Source organism: Helicoverpa zea, chromosome 3 (genome assembly GCF_022581195.2).
Source record: "Helicoverpa zea isolate HzStark_Cry1AcR chromosome 3, ilHelZeax1.1, whole genome shotgun sequence".
NCBI classification, from domain to species: domain Eukaryota; kingdom Metazoa; phylum Arthropoda; class Insecta; order Lepidoptera; family Noctuidae; genus Helicoverpa; species Helicoverpa zea.
In genome coordinates, this window is record NC_061454.1 from 11,261,104 (window position 1) to 11,275,877 (window position 14,774).

At 36.9% G+C, this 14,774-nt stretch overlaps 1 protein-coding gene across 2 annotated transcripts; it reads right to left on the bottom strand.

Annotated features, from left to right (window-relative positions):
• Positions 1-54: 54 nt before the first annotated feature.
• Positions 55-14,221, bottom strand: LOC124645442 (aspartate aminotransferase, mitochondrial). 2 transcript variants are annotated; one of them, XR_006986231.1, is made up of 11 exons: positions 14,104-14,221; positions 13,353-13,578; positions 12,677-12,833; positions 11,868-12,011; positions 11,486-11,692; positions 7,577-7,672; positions 7,173-7,323; positions 5,387-5,561; positions 2,550-2,700; positions 1,684-2,065; positions 55-444 (listed from the first exon to the last, which is right to left on the bottom strand). XR_006986231.1 is itself a non-coding variant. In XM_047185249.1 (11 exons), the coding sequence occupies exons 2-10, from the start codon at positions 13,436-13,438 to the stop codon at positions 1,940-1,942; spliced, it is 1,293 nt and encodes a 430-aa protein (XP_047041205.1). In that variant the 5' UTR covers positions 13,439-13,578; positions 14,104-14,216; the 3' UTR covers positions 55-373; positions 1,936-1,939. The 2 variants fall into 2 exon arrangements, 1 of the variants encoding a protein (XP_047041205.1); XM_047185249.1 differs by having other exon boundaries at positions 55-373; positions 1,936-2,065; positions 14,104-14,216.
• Between the last annotated feature and the right edge of the window lie 553 nt (positions 14,222-14,774).

Consider the following 14,774-nt stretch of genomic DNA (forward strand, 5'->3'; position numbering starts at 1 on the left):
GTCCACACCTATGCAAAAAAATGAATACCTTAAATAAAAAATAAAAGAAAATAATTCTGTTTCAAATATGTAGCCCCTTATTCATAAAGTTATTGCAAATGCTTCACTTATCACATCATAAACTTAAATATGACTAAGACAGTTTAAAAAAATATTAAATTCAAGGGATATTTTATGAATAAGAGGGTTACGTTTTTTAATTTAAAAATAAAATAGATATAAAAGTATATGATAAAAGCAAATAGAAAAATAATAATTAAAAACAAGCTGGTTTTATAAATACTGTGTTCTCTCGGTACGTTGAAGTAATCTCGGAAACGTCGCGACGCAACGGTACTGCACGACACAATTGACTAAGTCGGTTAATGTGTAGCTGAAAAACAGTAATTCCGATATAAATGTATGCTTCACATAACTGGAATAATATGACAGATATATTTTAAAGAAGACGGATCAAAATTGCCCCACGTCCTATAACAATGTGACGTATCTCAAAAAAAAGATAAAAATGTTTAAAAAAATATGGCATACTCTCCAATTCATTTTTTTTACACCTTCATACGAAAAAAATGCTTTAAAAATTGTTCAGGCGCTGTTATGAAAACATCGTTCATGGGACTATTTATGGACTATTTTATTAAATTATTTTTTGTTTTGATAGGGTATACCTCACAGATGGTCCCATAATCATCAGGTCAGGATCTGATAATGGAAACCCTGAGAAATCCAGGGCAACTTTTGAAAGTTGTAGGCATGCGCAGGATAAAAACTTGACTATAAGGTGTATGTCTTATAACAATATGCAACAGTGAAGGTTTGAAGCTGACTTGATGATGGCGACCAGAGAAGGGCGAGGGAACTGGACAACTGAATATGTGAACTGCCTCGTGTTTGGGCTTATATTATTCGTATTGATAAGAACTTTCCACTTATGCGGATAGTGACAACTGTGCTTGTCACTGAAAAGCCAAAAATATAAAAAAAAACTTATTACGATAAAAAAACTTCCAAAAACACTGAAAAGCAAAAAAAAACTAATCTTAGGAGCATCGGCCTAAAAGTCGTTGGGGAAATAAACTTAGGTACATCCATTAGACACCGACTTCTGAGGTAGTTTAAATATTTTGCTGTCGATTTCCCTCGACCTTCTCTGGTCTCCATCGACGGGTCAGCTCCAAACCTTCACTGTTGCAAAGGTCTATTCAATACAAATAATATGAGCCCAAACACGAGGTAGTTTACATATTCAGTTGTCGAGTTCCCTCGACCTTCTTTCGTCTCCATCATCAGGTCAGCTCCAAACCTTTACTGTTGCATATTGTTATAAGACATACACCTTATAGTCAAGTTTTTATCCTGCGCATACCTACAACTTTCAAAAGTTGCCCTGGATTTCTCAGGGTTTTCATTATCAGATCCGGACCTGATGATTATGGGACCAACTGTGAGGTATACCCTATCAAAAAAAAAAAAAAATAATTAAATAGTCCATAAATAGTCCCATGAACGATGTTTTCATAACAGCGCCTGAACAATTTTTAAAGCATTTTTTTCGTATGAAGGTGTAAAAAAAATGAATTGGAGAGTATGCCATATTTTTTTAAACATTTTTATCTTTTTTTTGAGATACGTCACATTGTTATAGGACGTGGGGCAATTTTGTATGGATTGTGATCCGTCTTCTTTATGGTGCTATCTAAAATCAACAGAATAAAAAACGCAGAATTGCTCCAACTACCACTGTTACAGTTTCCTTCAAAAGAATTACAGGGGGGACGGAGGGATTGACAATTGACATGATTCAAATGTTAAAATCCAAACTCTAATTCCGATTAAACAATGGATAGACCGGATATAGAAACCCGCAGTTTTGTAAATACTCTTTGCATTTTAAAAGCAATGTTGCAGGCTTAAAATAATAAAAAGAACAAGTACCCTATTATTTGCTGGTGACCTTGTGCATTGCCTCAGCTATGTAATCGACGTTATTTGAAGAGATGCCAGCTACGGAGATACGGCCGTCCTTCGTCAGGTAAATGTGGAATTCCTTAGTAAGACGCTCAACCTGGAAACAGTTAAAAATAGAAGTAAGTATACTTGTGATCGGTTTATGTAACATGCACTTCAAGTAAACAACTGATAATATATGAGTCGGCTACTGTAAATAGATAAACACACTGTCAAGTTTATAGATGAATCGCATTTGAAATATTTCAGACTTCCCAATAATGACAGAATTTATGAAATCGGTTTGTAGTTCCAGACAACGGAGTAAAGAAGGATGAGCGGTGATGCCACAATGCGGGTAGGTCAGACTCCATCTCCTCGGTCAGATACAAGTATCCGTCAACGATTATTCGTATTACAAAAAAACATCGGGTCCAAAGAATGCGTTTACGGACGAAGAAAATGTACGAACTATTCCCCCGAACTCCCACATTTTGGCGTGTTACTTTCTTAGTTGATTTTCCGTTATAGCACCTCCACTCGTCATTTTGTTCTCTATGTTTCGGACCCTATATAAAACAATCAAATGTTTCTGTATCTACCTCATTGGGCTTGAGTCCAGTGTAGCAGAACATGCCGATCTGGTCAGTAATGTGTTTCCAGTTGTTCTTGTTGCCGTGCTTCTCGATACCAGAGCGCAGGCGTTTGCGCATTGTGATGATACGGTCGGCCATGAGTTTGACATCCTCTAACCTGGAACGTTTTGGTAGTGGTTATAGAGAAATAATGAAAACTATATAGTCACGTGAGGAGTTCGCTATGTAACTACATATTCAGTCAACGAGAAACTCCATAAAGGAACTTGATAAACTAAATAATAGCCCGGTCAAAATAGACATAAAAGTAGTGGTCAAATAACAAAAATTCCCAGAAAGCTGATTTTTGGTGGAGAGCTAGATTTGATCATTATAAATAAAATACTAAAAGTCCCCATCGATCCCATGTGTGCATCAAAAGTTATTCGAGGTTAAATGTCAACATTTTTGGTTTTTTGTGTTTTTTTCGAAAACGGTAAGTTTTATCAAAAAAATACATCAGACCAAAATTGTAGATTATAAAATTTTCTAAAAAAATGGCATTAACAGTTTTCTCCTAAATGTTACCATTCTTGAGATATCGCGCTTCAAAGAGTCACGCTACACATGATATGCACATAAGAGCCACGTATATACGAGAGCTGCCTTTTAAGTTGTGTCGTTTGAAATAAGTGTAGACAATCTAATAGGTTAATAACATTTATTGTTTATCAAATAATTCCCCGCGATATTTAATGCACTTTTGCATGCATTTAAACCAGTTCTTGAAACATTTATTCCATTCTGAAGGGGGGTAGTCAAAATGGCCGATTTGTGTGAGTCAACAGCTTTTTCAGGTGTGCTGAAACGTTGACCACGAAGACTACTTAATTTTGGGGAATGTAAAATAATCGTTATGCCCACGGGTCTATGTCACGGTATATTACATGTTGGTCAGCGAGAATTAACTGCCGCTTAGCCTCGATATTATCTTGGGTCATGGCGGGTTTTGAACTACCTTCACGTGGTTTGTCACTGAAGCTAGAGTGCCCACGTTGAAATTCTAAATCAAAATCAAAATAATTTTATTTCAAAAATGCCTTTGCAGGCTCCTATGAAACAAAAAGTTGGTCTCATGGAGAAGAGCCGGCAAGAAACTCCATAGACACTCTTTTAAAAAGTAATATTTTCACAAACAGTCTATTACTTAACAATAGTAAGCTGACAAAATTATACAATGCAACTGAAAGTTAAACTGTAAACTCCTAACTCCTAACTTTATCTCTGTTTTACACATGATGTTGTAAATTAGGGCACGCCACCATAGTGGCCGTAAGTCCCCTCTTTGGGGAGTGGCTCGGGAGGAGTCATGGCGGCTCACCGGATACGTTTGTTTCGGAAGGTATCTGTATCGAATCGGTCGTGAGGAGGCGCCCTGGTGTCATCACTGTGCGGACAGCCCCAAGGGCACGTTGGACCACACAGTCCAGGTGTGCCCTGTGTGGGAAGAGCACCGTCGGGTCCTCGTCGTGGCTTTAGGCAGCGGTGACCTCTCGCGTCCGAGAAGGAGGAGGCGGAACGACAAAGAGTTCGCACCTCTCATCCCGGCCGCCGCGCAGGACCTGGTAGACACCAAGGGCTCCGGGTGTCGCGAAACGACTCCCGGCCACCGTAGGCGTGGGTCTCTGTGCGGTAGGTTCGGGTGGCTCATCGCTCATGTCTAGTTAATAGACAAAAAACCCGTGTCGGCGGCGCGTTGTTCCACGCGCTCCTCAAAGACATGTCAGCAACCCCAGCGGGGCCCAGCAGGGCCAAGGCCTGTCGGGGCTGCGGGATTGTTCGAAAGAGTTACCGCGGCCCTGGTACATAAAAGGCTTACGACGGAACACGACGGTTTTTAGTCAGTGTCAAAAGCCCTCGTATATACGTTGCTTATATGTGCATATCATGTGTAGTGTGACTCTTTGAATCGCGATATCTCAGGAATGGTAACATTTAGGAGAAAACTGTTAATGCCATTTTTTTAGAAAATTTTAAGATCTACAACTTTGGTCTGATGTTCTTTTTTGATAAAACTTACCGTTTTCGAAAAAAAGTAAAAAAACCAAAAATTTTGACATTTAACCTCGAATAACTTTTGACGCACACATGGGATCGATGGGGACTTTTAGTATTTTATTTATAATGATCAAATCTAGCTCTCCACCAAAAATCAGCTTTCTGGGAATTTTTGTTATTTCAAATGTCTATTTTGACCGGGCTATAAATAAATATTGTCGGGACACCTTTTCACACACGGTTGGTTAGCCCCATGGTAAGTTATTAATTAACTTGTGTTATGGGTGCTAACACAACTGATAAACTACATATAGCTACACATATACATATTTATAAATACATATTGTAACACCCAGACCACGACCAACAAGCATGCTCATCACACAAATGTCGACCGAACCGGGAATCGAACCCGGGACCTCAGATTCGGCAGTCCGGCTTGGTGACCATTGCGCCACAGAGGTCGAAACTATGTCATTAATTATACTGTCATGTTAAGGACGGATTAAGTCCAGTAATGCTCAATTTCACTAACAACTGCTTTTACTACTACTTCTTTGAAAATGGAACCTGTTCCTATTCATAGTCACTTGTTAGAAAACTGACGTTTATGTTGTCGATGAACTTGGGCCCTAAATGATTTTTATAAATCGGTCTATTAATTTTTCTTCTGGTGGGATATCCATCGGATGACCCCTCCCGCTGTGGGTGCAGCGTGTCTGACTTACTGACCAAAACCCTTTATATAGCAGGGCCGCGGTAATTCTTTTGAACAATTCCCCAGGCCCGTCGCTTCTATAGCTTACCATTCTTTCTTGAGTTCGGGGGAGGTGAGGATTTCTGTGACGAGGCGGGATCCATTGATGGAGGGGTTGGAGTACATGGTGCGGATCATGATCTTGAGCTGGGACATCATGTTGGCGGCAGTGTCGGGGTCCCCACAAAGGAAGGTGAGAGCTCCCACACGCTCTCCGTACAAACCTGGAAGTGTTATTTGGATTTTTCTGAGTAAAGAATAGGTATGCAATTCTATAACCAATGTTATTTTCTATGATAGGAAAGTCAAAACTGTACATTGAATATTTTTTTTAAAGAATACTTGGGGAGTGATCCATAATCGATTCTGAACCCAAATATGTAGTTTTTTTATATCAAAGTTTGGATTTATATCAAATTAGCATGACTATTACCTGGGGGCCGGTTCAACACATAGGTTATATATTATCACGCTATCACCTACGGGGGTTGAGCAATGAATGATTAATTAAACGAAATTGGAAATTCTATATTGCTCACGCAGACGAAGTCGCGGGCAACAGCTAGTTCATAATATTGGTATGTAATTGTAATGTATTTTTTGACTATTACCGCGAGACAGAGGTTATGACGTTTTCAAAATATACTGCAAGAAATGGTAGACAACCCTATTGTGCAACTAGCTTAATTTTTCTTTTAAAAAGTCTCAGAGTCAATTGAATTTGACTTTAACTTATATGATTTTGCCAAATTATGATATTAGTTAGTTTACAGATAAAACTGCCATGGGTACAGATGTCCTTGGCCCCCCATTTATAAAGATAAAGTCGCGCGGAATATTTCAAATCATAAGATAACAACAAAAAAACATAATTAGTATCCACTTTAAACCGGATACGCAAACAATATTTTCTGGTTAAAAACTTGAGAGTAACCCCCACAATGGTCGAGCGAATGACGTAAATAAAACTCTGATAAGATAACAAGGTCAGTTGTAAACAATCGGTTCATCGTTCACAAACACGGGATGACGACACGAGAACTCGACTATACATAGATATCGATATTACATCGTTTTATTAACGAAATCTAATCAGAATAACAATAACGGGTCTTAAAATATGGAGTAGCAACTTTACTTTGCTAATTGAAATTGAACTCCTTTTATTATACGTCACTTATTGCCGTCTTATCTACTATGTAATCAGCTAATCTATCAATGAACTTCTCAGCGTATTGTATTATAACGTCAGTCAACATTATTTGCTGAATATTTGGTTACTTTCCGATAGCTAACGTAACAAACCTTATAATTCATTAACGCCTTGCAAGTATTATCGAAAAAGTGAATTAAATTATCCATCGGTGCACTTAAAAATCTTCTTTAACTGGTTAAAATTAACAATAAATGTAGTATCTAATTTCTGTTAATATAATAATTAATATATAAATATATTAACACTACAAAAATGCCTTATGCAATATGCACATACCTTGCATATACATGCCTTACACATAGCGTAAAACTAAAAATGTTTCGAAATCGCTGTAGCTTTACATACGTGCCCTTTCCTTATATTTCTATACCTTATTATAATAAAATAAATTTAATAATAAACTAGCTTCTGCCAGCGGTTTCACCCGCATCCCGTGGGAACCTCTGCACGAACCCGGATAAAAAGTAGCCTATAGCCTTCCTCGATAAATGGACTATCTAACACCGAAAGAATTGTTCAAATCGGACCAGTAGTTCCTGAGATTAGCGCGTTCAAACAAACAAACAAACTCTTCAGCTTTATAATATTAGTATAGATAATTACAATGTCATTGACTTACCCATGTTCTTAGCAAAACTCTGTGCAAGCATCAGTTGGTGGCCTTCCTTTTCAAAGAGACGTACGGCATAGGCGTCGTTGTCAACGTTGCCGGTGGCAAATCCTTGGTACGCCATGTCGAAGAATGGCAGCAACTTCTTCTCTTTGATAATCTGTCAATTATCCAATTTTGTCAGTCATCATCATCCTCCGAGACTTTTCCCAACTTCGGTGAGGTCGGCTTCCAATCTAACCGGATTCTGCTAAGCACTAGTGTTTTAAAAGGAGCGACTGCCTATCTGACCTCCTCAACCCAGTTACCCGGGCAAAATTCATATAAAAAAAAAAATACCGCACCTTTTGATTTTGAAAGTTTAACTTGAAGGTCTGTTTTTGTACTGTTATAATTTTTGTTAAAGAACTTACCTTCGACAGAGTTTGCCACTCTTCCTTTTTGGGGTCGACACCAGTGGGGTTGTGTGCACAGGCGTGCAGAAGAATGATGGAACCTTCGGGCATTGACTGCAATTATAATAAATAACATTACAGTATTAAAACACTAAAATACACCAGCAAAACCAAGGATTTCTTTACCCTCGTAGAGACCCTCACCTGGACAGCAATAAAAAAGTGGGTATCGCCCTGAAAGGGCGGCGAACCAGAAGAAAATAAATTTTAATGAATTTAAATTAAGAAAACAGTGTTAAAAATATAAATTAATAATAGTGTGAATACAAAAAAAAAAATATTTAAAAAAAGCGTGGGGTGCATGGTGTCAATAGTTATAAATATTTTATTGACAGATATGAGTACAGTGATTTTCATTTCGATAATATCTTAAAAAGCACCCCACGCTTTTTTTAAATATTTTTTTTTTTGTATTCACACTATTATTAATTTATATTTTTAACACTGTTTTCTTAATTTAAATTCATTAAAATTTATTTTCTATTTTTTAGTTTATTTTTCTATAAAAAGCGTGTTTTTTAGTTTTTTTAAACTATTATTTATTTTCTACTTTTTAGTTTGTTTTAAAACTATTATTTGTTTTGTAGAATTAAAATTCTTTTTAGTATACAAAAATTTGTCAATATTAGAGAAAACGGCTAAAGATAATTATCGGAAATAAAAATTAACATCGAGTCCTGCCTTATCGACTGTAGAGAAAAAATCTAGAAAATTTTAATTAATTTTCTTACCTTATCGACTATAGATGAAAATTATATAAATTAACAAAAATCATATTTTGCAAATTGAAAAGCCTAGAAGTCGGTGTCTAATGGATGTTACTAAGTTAATTTTGCCACCGACTTCTAGGCCGATGCACCTAAAATTAGTTTTTTTTTTTGCTTTTTAGTGTTTTGGGAAGTCGGTTTAATTTTTTTGTAAAAAGGTTATTCATTTAAAGCTTTTCAGTGATATGAATAGTTGTCACTATCCATACATGTGGGAAGTTCTCATCAATACAAAGAATATAAGTCCAAACGAGGTAGTTTACATATTCAGTTGTCGAGTTCCCTCGACTTTCTCTGGACTCCATCATCAGGTCAGCTCTAAACCTTCACTGTTGCAAAGGTCTTGTCAATAGAAATAATTTAAGCCCAAACACGAGGTAGTTTACATATTCAGTTGTCGAGTTCCCTCGACCCTCACTGGTCTCCATCATCAGGTCAGCTCCAAATCTTCACAGTTGAATAGTGCTTTTAGGCGTACACCTGAGTGTCAAGTTTTTACCCTATGTATGCCTACAACTTTTGAAGGTTGCCCTCGATTTCTCAGGGTTTCCATCATCAGATCCCGACCTGATGACTATGGGACCAACTGGCAGCTATTCCGAGTCGAACAAAAAAAGAATCACGTAAATCGGTCTATAAACCTCCGAGTAATCGATGTGTATGTGTAACCTACTCCTTTTTGGGAAGTCGGTTAAAAATGGAATAATTTTATCAAATTAGTGTATTGTCATCGGTCCTCAATAAATCTACAAAGTTTGAACGAAATCTGGCCGTTTAAAGTGGGTCAAAATCGCGACCAAAGAAGTCGGTTACAAACCTACAAACATACAAACATACAAACATACAGGTGAAGCTAATAAAAAGCGTGTAAAAAGGCAAGTGCCTATGCATAAAGGGGCCTGTATACCCGCATCTTCAGCGAACGCAGGTTAATTGCCTGCCGCATTATAAAATCCAATTGCATCCAAATTGGTTCGGTTGTTTCATCATGGTATCATCGCATCGTAGACAGATAAATATTACGACGCATTTTGGTATAATATTATACGTATGGATTAATTCATGTAATATCACTATAAACATAGCCTTTACTATGCCAACAATAATAAACTTTTGTTACTAATTCAACTACCGCTAGTTTATTCAGGGTCGTTTGGTAATAGGTATATATTGACTGAGTAGTATAAAATTGTTTCATGAAACTGCGATAAGGCCATGCTTACCATTGTTTTAGATTTATTTATCCTATAAAACTGGAAAATTATGTAGCTGCAAGACATTAACAGCCAGTTTCTTCATCAAAAGTAAAAGTCAAAGTAATGTCTAAAGTAAAAGTAACGGTTAAATTCATTTTTTTCTATTAGTTTTGCTGTCACTGTAGCCTTGAAAAAACGAATTTGACCGTTACTTTTACTCTAGACCTTACTTTGAGTTTTACTTTTGATGAAGAAACTGGCCGTAAGACATACGGCACGCCGAACAGCGGGCGTTCCACTAGTCTCGCGTTTTTTTTAGTAGGTAATGGCATCTCGCAGTTCAGCCTAGGAGGCTGGTGAGTGCTCAACCGGCCAAGTTCCCTGTGGAAGCCCAGCATTTTAGGCCTCCATCAATAAAAAGACCGTGGTATTTTTACGTCTCATTGGTTATTATTGATTTGGAATCGATTCGCACGACACACTACCTCTGTACAGTTTTTAGCTTTAAGTACGCACACATTTTAGTTTAAATATACTATTTTTCTGCAACTCAGGAGTTTTATTTTATCACGCCTATCAGCGGTACTAATTGCTGAAGCAGCTGAAAGAATGAATTTTTATACGCTATGCGATGCGTAGGAGAGGCAATAATGCTAAATCGATAAGAACTCTAGTAGTATATACCTAGTGGGGCACTGTTGGATTTCATAGATAGTTGAAAATAAGAATAAACTGTGTGGAGGAATCGCGGAAAAGAGCCCCATGTACCTACGCAACAATGGCTTAAGGAATTTCTATTTCAATTTGTTTGCCAAGTTTTAATATTTTGTGTCGTCATAATATCATGGTACCATTTACGCGGATGTGATGGTTATGTTAGCAACTATTACATATTAATTATGTATCATGTATGTCTAAGAATTATTATCTACCGAAACAAAAATAAAGGTCAAGGTTACAAACCAACTTCGTCATACTTTTGGGGTAATGTAAGCAATCCAAACTAATATTATAAATGCGAAAGTAACTCTGTCTGTCTGTCTGTCTTTTCTTCACGCCTAAACTACTGAACCGATTTGTGTGAAATTTGGTACAGACATAGTTTGAAACTTGAGAAGGATAGTTTTTATTACAAAAAAAAATAAAATTATTCCGGACATAAAGCGCCATCTATTGGTCAAATCAAAAATCTGCTGCTAGTCACTATTCCACGCGAACGAAGTTGCGGGCAAAAGCTAGTCTACCATAATTAGGTTTTAAGTAGGTATATCAAGTGTAATGAATTTGTCTCCAACCGACTTTTTTTTAAATATCCTATCACTCATATCACGCGAACAACTCGTGAATAGCTTTATCGTTTTATCTTACAAGAACCAGTAAATATTTTTTGTTATGCCCTAACCGGTTATACCTATTAAATACGATAATAGTATTTGAGTATTTACAATAATCGTATTATAAGTAGACAAAGGGCAAAGTAAGTATAACTAAGTACCGAATTAAATGTAAAGGAGTCATTTTTTAATTAATAGTAAATTAGGGCATAATATTGTTTCCCTTGCCTATGCTATTTTTACTTTGTGGGTGTGTCCTTAACAATATTAGTGCCTTAGTAACCAGTACTAACAGCTTCTAATCATAAAATGAAAGTGAAGCATTAGAAATGTTTACACACTATTTAGAAGCCTTGTGATTATAACAGTCCACAATTCTGGACAAGCGTTACTTTTTTGTGTGGGTAATCTTTCTTTAAATATGCACATTTTGTTATAGTAGTTTTTGTATCAAATAACAGATCAAAATTATATACAAATGTTTGCTTCTATTCCATTCAAACTGTTGAGTTTGATAACATACAATATCGCAGTGACATAATAAACTCTGATAAGATAAACGTAACTTACACAGATATCTTCGCAGGCACCCTGCAGGTTGAAGCCATGCGTCTTGGGGTCATAGTAGCGGTACTTCTTGTGGGGCAGCTTGAGAGTGTTACAGATCTGAGGGTGGTTGCCCCAAGTGGGGGTGGGGAACCAGACTTCCTTCACCTGCTCGTAATGCTTTGTAATGAACTCCAGTCCTAGTCGGAGGGCCCCAGTACCGGATAGTGTCTACGAGAAGAAAATATATTATTCAAAAGTATTAAGCTTTAGACTTGCGCTAGCACAGTATATATATGCTTGTAAATATTACTAGTGCGAACTCGCTTGTGTCTTCATACAATATGAGGGATAATATTTTTAAGAAGTTCTTATAAACATTGTAATAAGTTTGAAAACAACTCACCTGTACTGTGCAGTTGGTTTTCTCTTTGAGTGCTAAACTGCATTGTCCGAAGGCCAGTTCAGCCACAGCTTTGGTGTATACTGCCTCCCCAGCAATCGGTGCATACTCGTGATTCATGCATTTGCTGTAGATCAGCTCTTCTGCCTATGATTTAAGACAACCAAAATATTAAACAAGTACCTAAGTATGTCGGCAATAACGGAATCAAGCTACAATAATATTATAACACTGAAGTGTTTTTTTCATTTGAAAATGCTAATCTCAGGAATTTAGGCTATTGATACTGTTTGTCCAGGTGCCTCATGTAGTTTCCATGGAGGACGGAAAAAACCGCTGCCATAAGCTAGCATAAAATAATTCTACTTTTCTTTGAGTGTTTTATTATAGCATAACTTTGAACTGACATTTCTGTCCTTTGCCAATGCAAACAAAAAAACTCGCTAAATATAAATTTATCTCAAAGAAGTGTACTTGCAGTAAACAAACTAGATAGACATTGCAGCAACTATGTAATCCTTACTAATATTATAAATGTGAAAGTAACTCTGTCTGTCTGTCTGTCTCTTTTCTTCACGCCTAAACTAATGGACTGATTTGTGTGAAATTTGGTACAGACGTAGTCTGGAACTTGAGAAAGGACATAGGATAGTTTTTATTACAAAGACATACAAAAATAAAAATAAAATTTATTCCGGACATATACCGCCATCTATTGGTCAAACCATAAATCTGCCGCAAGTCACTATTCCACGCGAACGAAGTCGCGGGCAAAAGCTAGTTATGTATAATGCATGTTAGATAATACTGACCTTCCTCACTGATGGCAAGATGAAAGGTTTTCCTTCATCGTCTCTGTACGCACCAACACCCAGATTCACTTTCTTAGGGTGTTTGTCTTTCTTGTAAGCTTCCGTGATGCCCAGGATGACGTCCGGGGGTCCCATAGGAACTTTGCCCCAGAAAGAACTGCAATATTTATTCATTCATCTTAGTCTTACAGGTTTGTTAAAGTATGTTTACTTATAGCTATAAACTTTGAAAAATAAAACCTACTTCCGTCATACATTACCTAAAACCTACTCCTCAGTCTGAACAATCCTGCACCGAAAACTCAAAATCGTTTCAGCCAAACGTGAGATAATGGCGCACAAACATACATACTTACTATGTAGGTTAAACTGAGAACCTTATTTTTTTAAGTTGGTTAATTATTTTTTTTTTCAAATGACTGTCTTGTAAGAATCTTATTAGATACTGTTCCTATATGCAGGTGTTTACATATAGATACTGTGTAAATATTAGCAATACATCGTTTATTTGCGTTACACTTGGCACTAAATACAAAAAGGATTCAATAAAAATAATAATCAGTTACAACTAAAACGTGGTTTTGAGCGAACATCTGACATTTTACAAGATCATCTATTTTCTTTGCACAAAAACACATGAGTTACGTAAATAACCAGATGCCGGCGAATTCCTTACCTGGCAGCCCTCGAGGCTGCGTAAAAGATAGGCACATTGGTATTCCTTGCTAACACTTGAGCCGTCAACGACATAGAGGGAGGCATTTTTAATACTGTCTGACACCAGCTGTGGCTTCTGCACGAGTAAACTAATTAAAGTTCCACCGCAGCAATACCGCTGCGCTTATCTGCCGTTGAGCAAGTGTAGCTGTAGGTAGCGATCACCACGGAAGATTACAAAGTCCCTGAAAAAAATATTTAATTTTTGTCGTCAGCGTTGCTTCTATTTTATTAGCCTTCCAACATGCACACTAGTTCAGGCTTTTTGTCAATTTTGAGTAAGTATCCCAAAGAAGCTTAGCATTCTTTCATGAATCTATGCTAATCAGCGATGACGAAAAAAATAATTTTACCCAGTTCTAAAGGAATTTTTTAGAAGCTGACAACATTATTATTAGCAAACGTCACATTTGCATGCATCTGATGGATATCAATGTCACAAAAGGTCATCATGAATTTTATACAACTTTACAATTCGCTTTTCGGGAATTCCTTATTATAATGTAGGTACATGACTAGCTGTCCTTCCCGCACCCGGATAAAAGATGCCTACTTATGTCCTTTCTAGGGCTCGTAGACATCGATTCTGTAGTTTTGGCTGAAAGCCGGGCAAACACAATCTGGGTTCCTTTTTCATTAATTGATATTTTATTTTAAAGAAATAAGTTTAAACGATAAATCTATCTACAAAATTTGAAGAAATAGTTTACCATAATCTTTATCCCATGTACTCCATTGTAGTTTTATTTTATTTCTATTTTTTTTTTATATGTTACTCGCGTCACATTTTAGAACCTGAAATTTGAACAGTTTTGAACGGTTTTCAGAATCTCAGGAGTTCAAATCTGTCAGTGTTGGCAAATCTCAGAATTAGGCCGGCAGCACACATCCGGTTTCCGGATACGGTTTCCTGATCAGGAATTCCTATTCGGGATTCCGTGACACTAGCGCACACATTCGGTTTTTTTCATTCTGAATTTACATGGCCAGTACGTATAGAGCCACTTAAGTGAAAACACGGATCATGGAGGATGACTAGTTAATTGCGATTGCACTCTTACTTTCGTTAAAAGAGAAAAAAATTAAGCGGCGTCACTGGGTACACCCGTTAAATACACGGAGATTGGCCGAAAGTCAATTCTACATTAAAAGAGCCATGTTACGGGCGTACCCCGAAGAATTTTTTAAATACTATCGGATGTCCATCAAATCATTTGATGAACATTTGTTTTTAAAATTTCTATCTTTTTTTTTTTTGAGGTACGTCACTTTGTTATAGGACATGGGGCAATTTTGTATGGATTGTGATCCGCCTTCTTTAAACTATTTATCTTTTATGTATGCAAATATGTATGTATATACTAGCTTCTGCCAGCGGTTT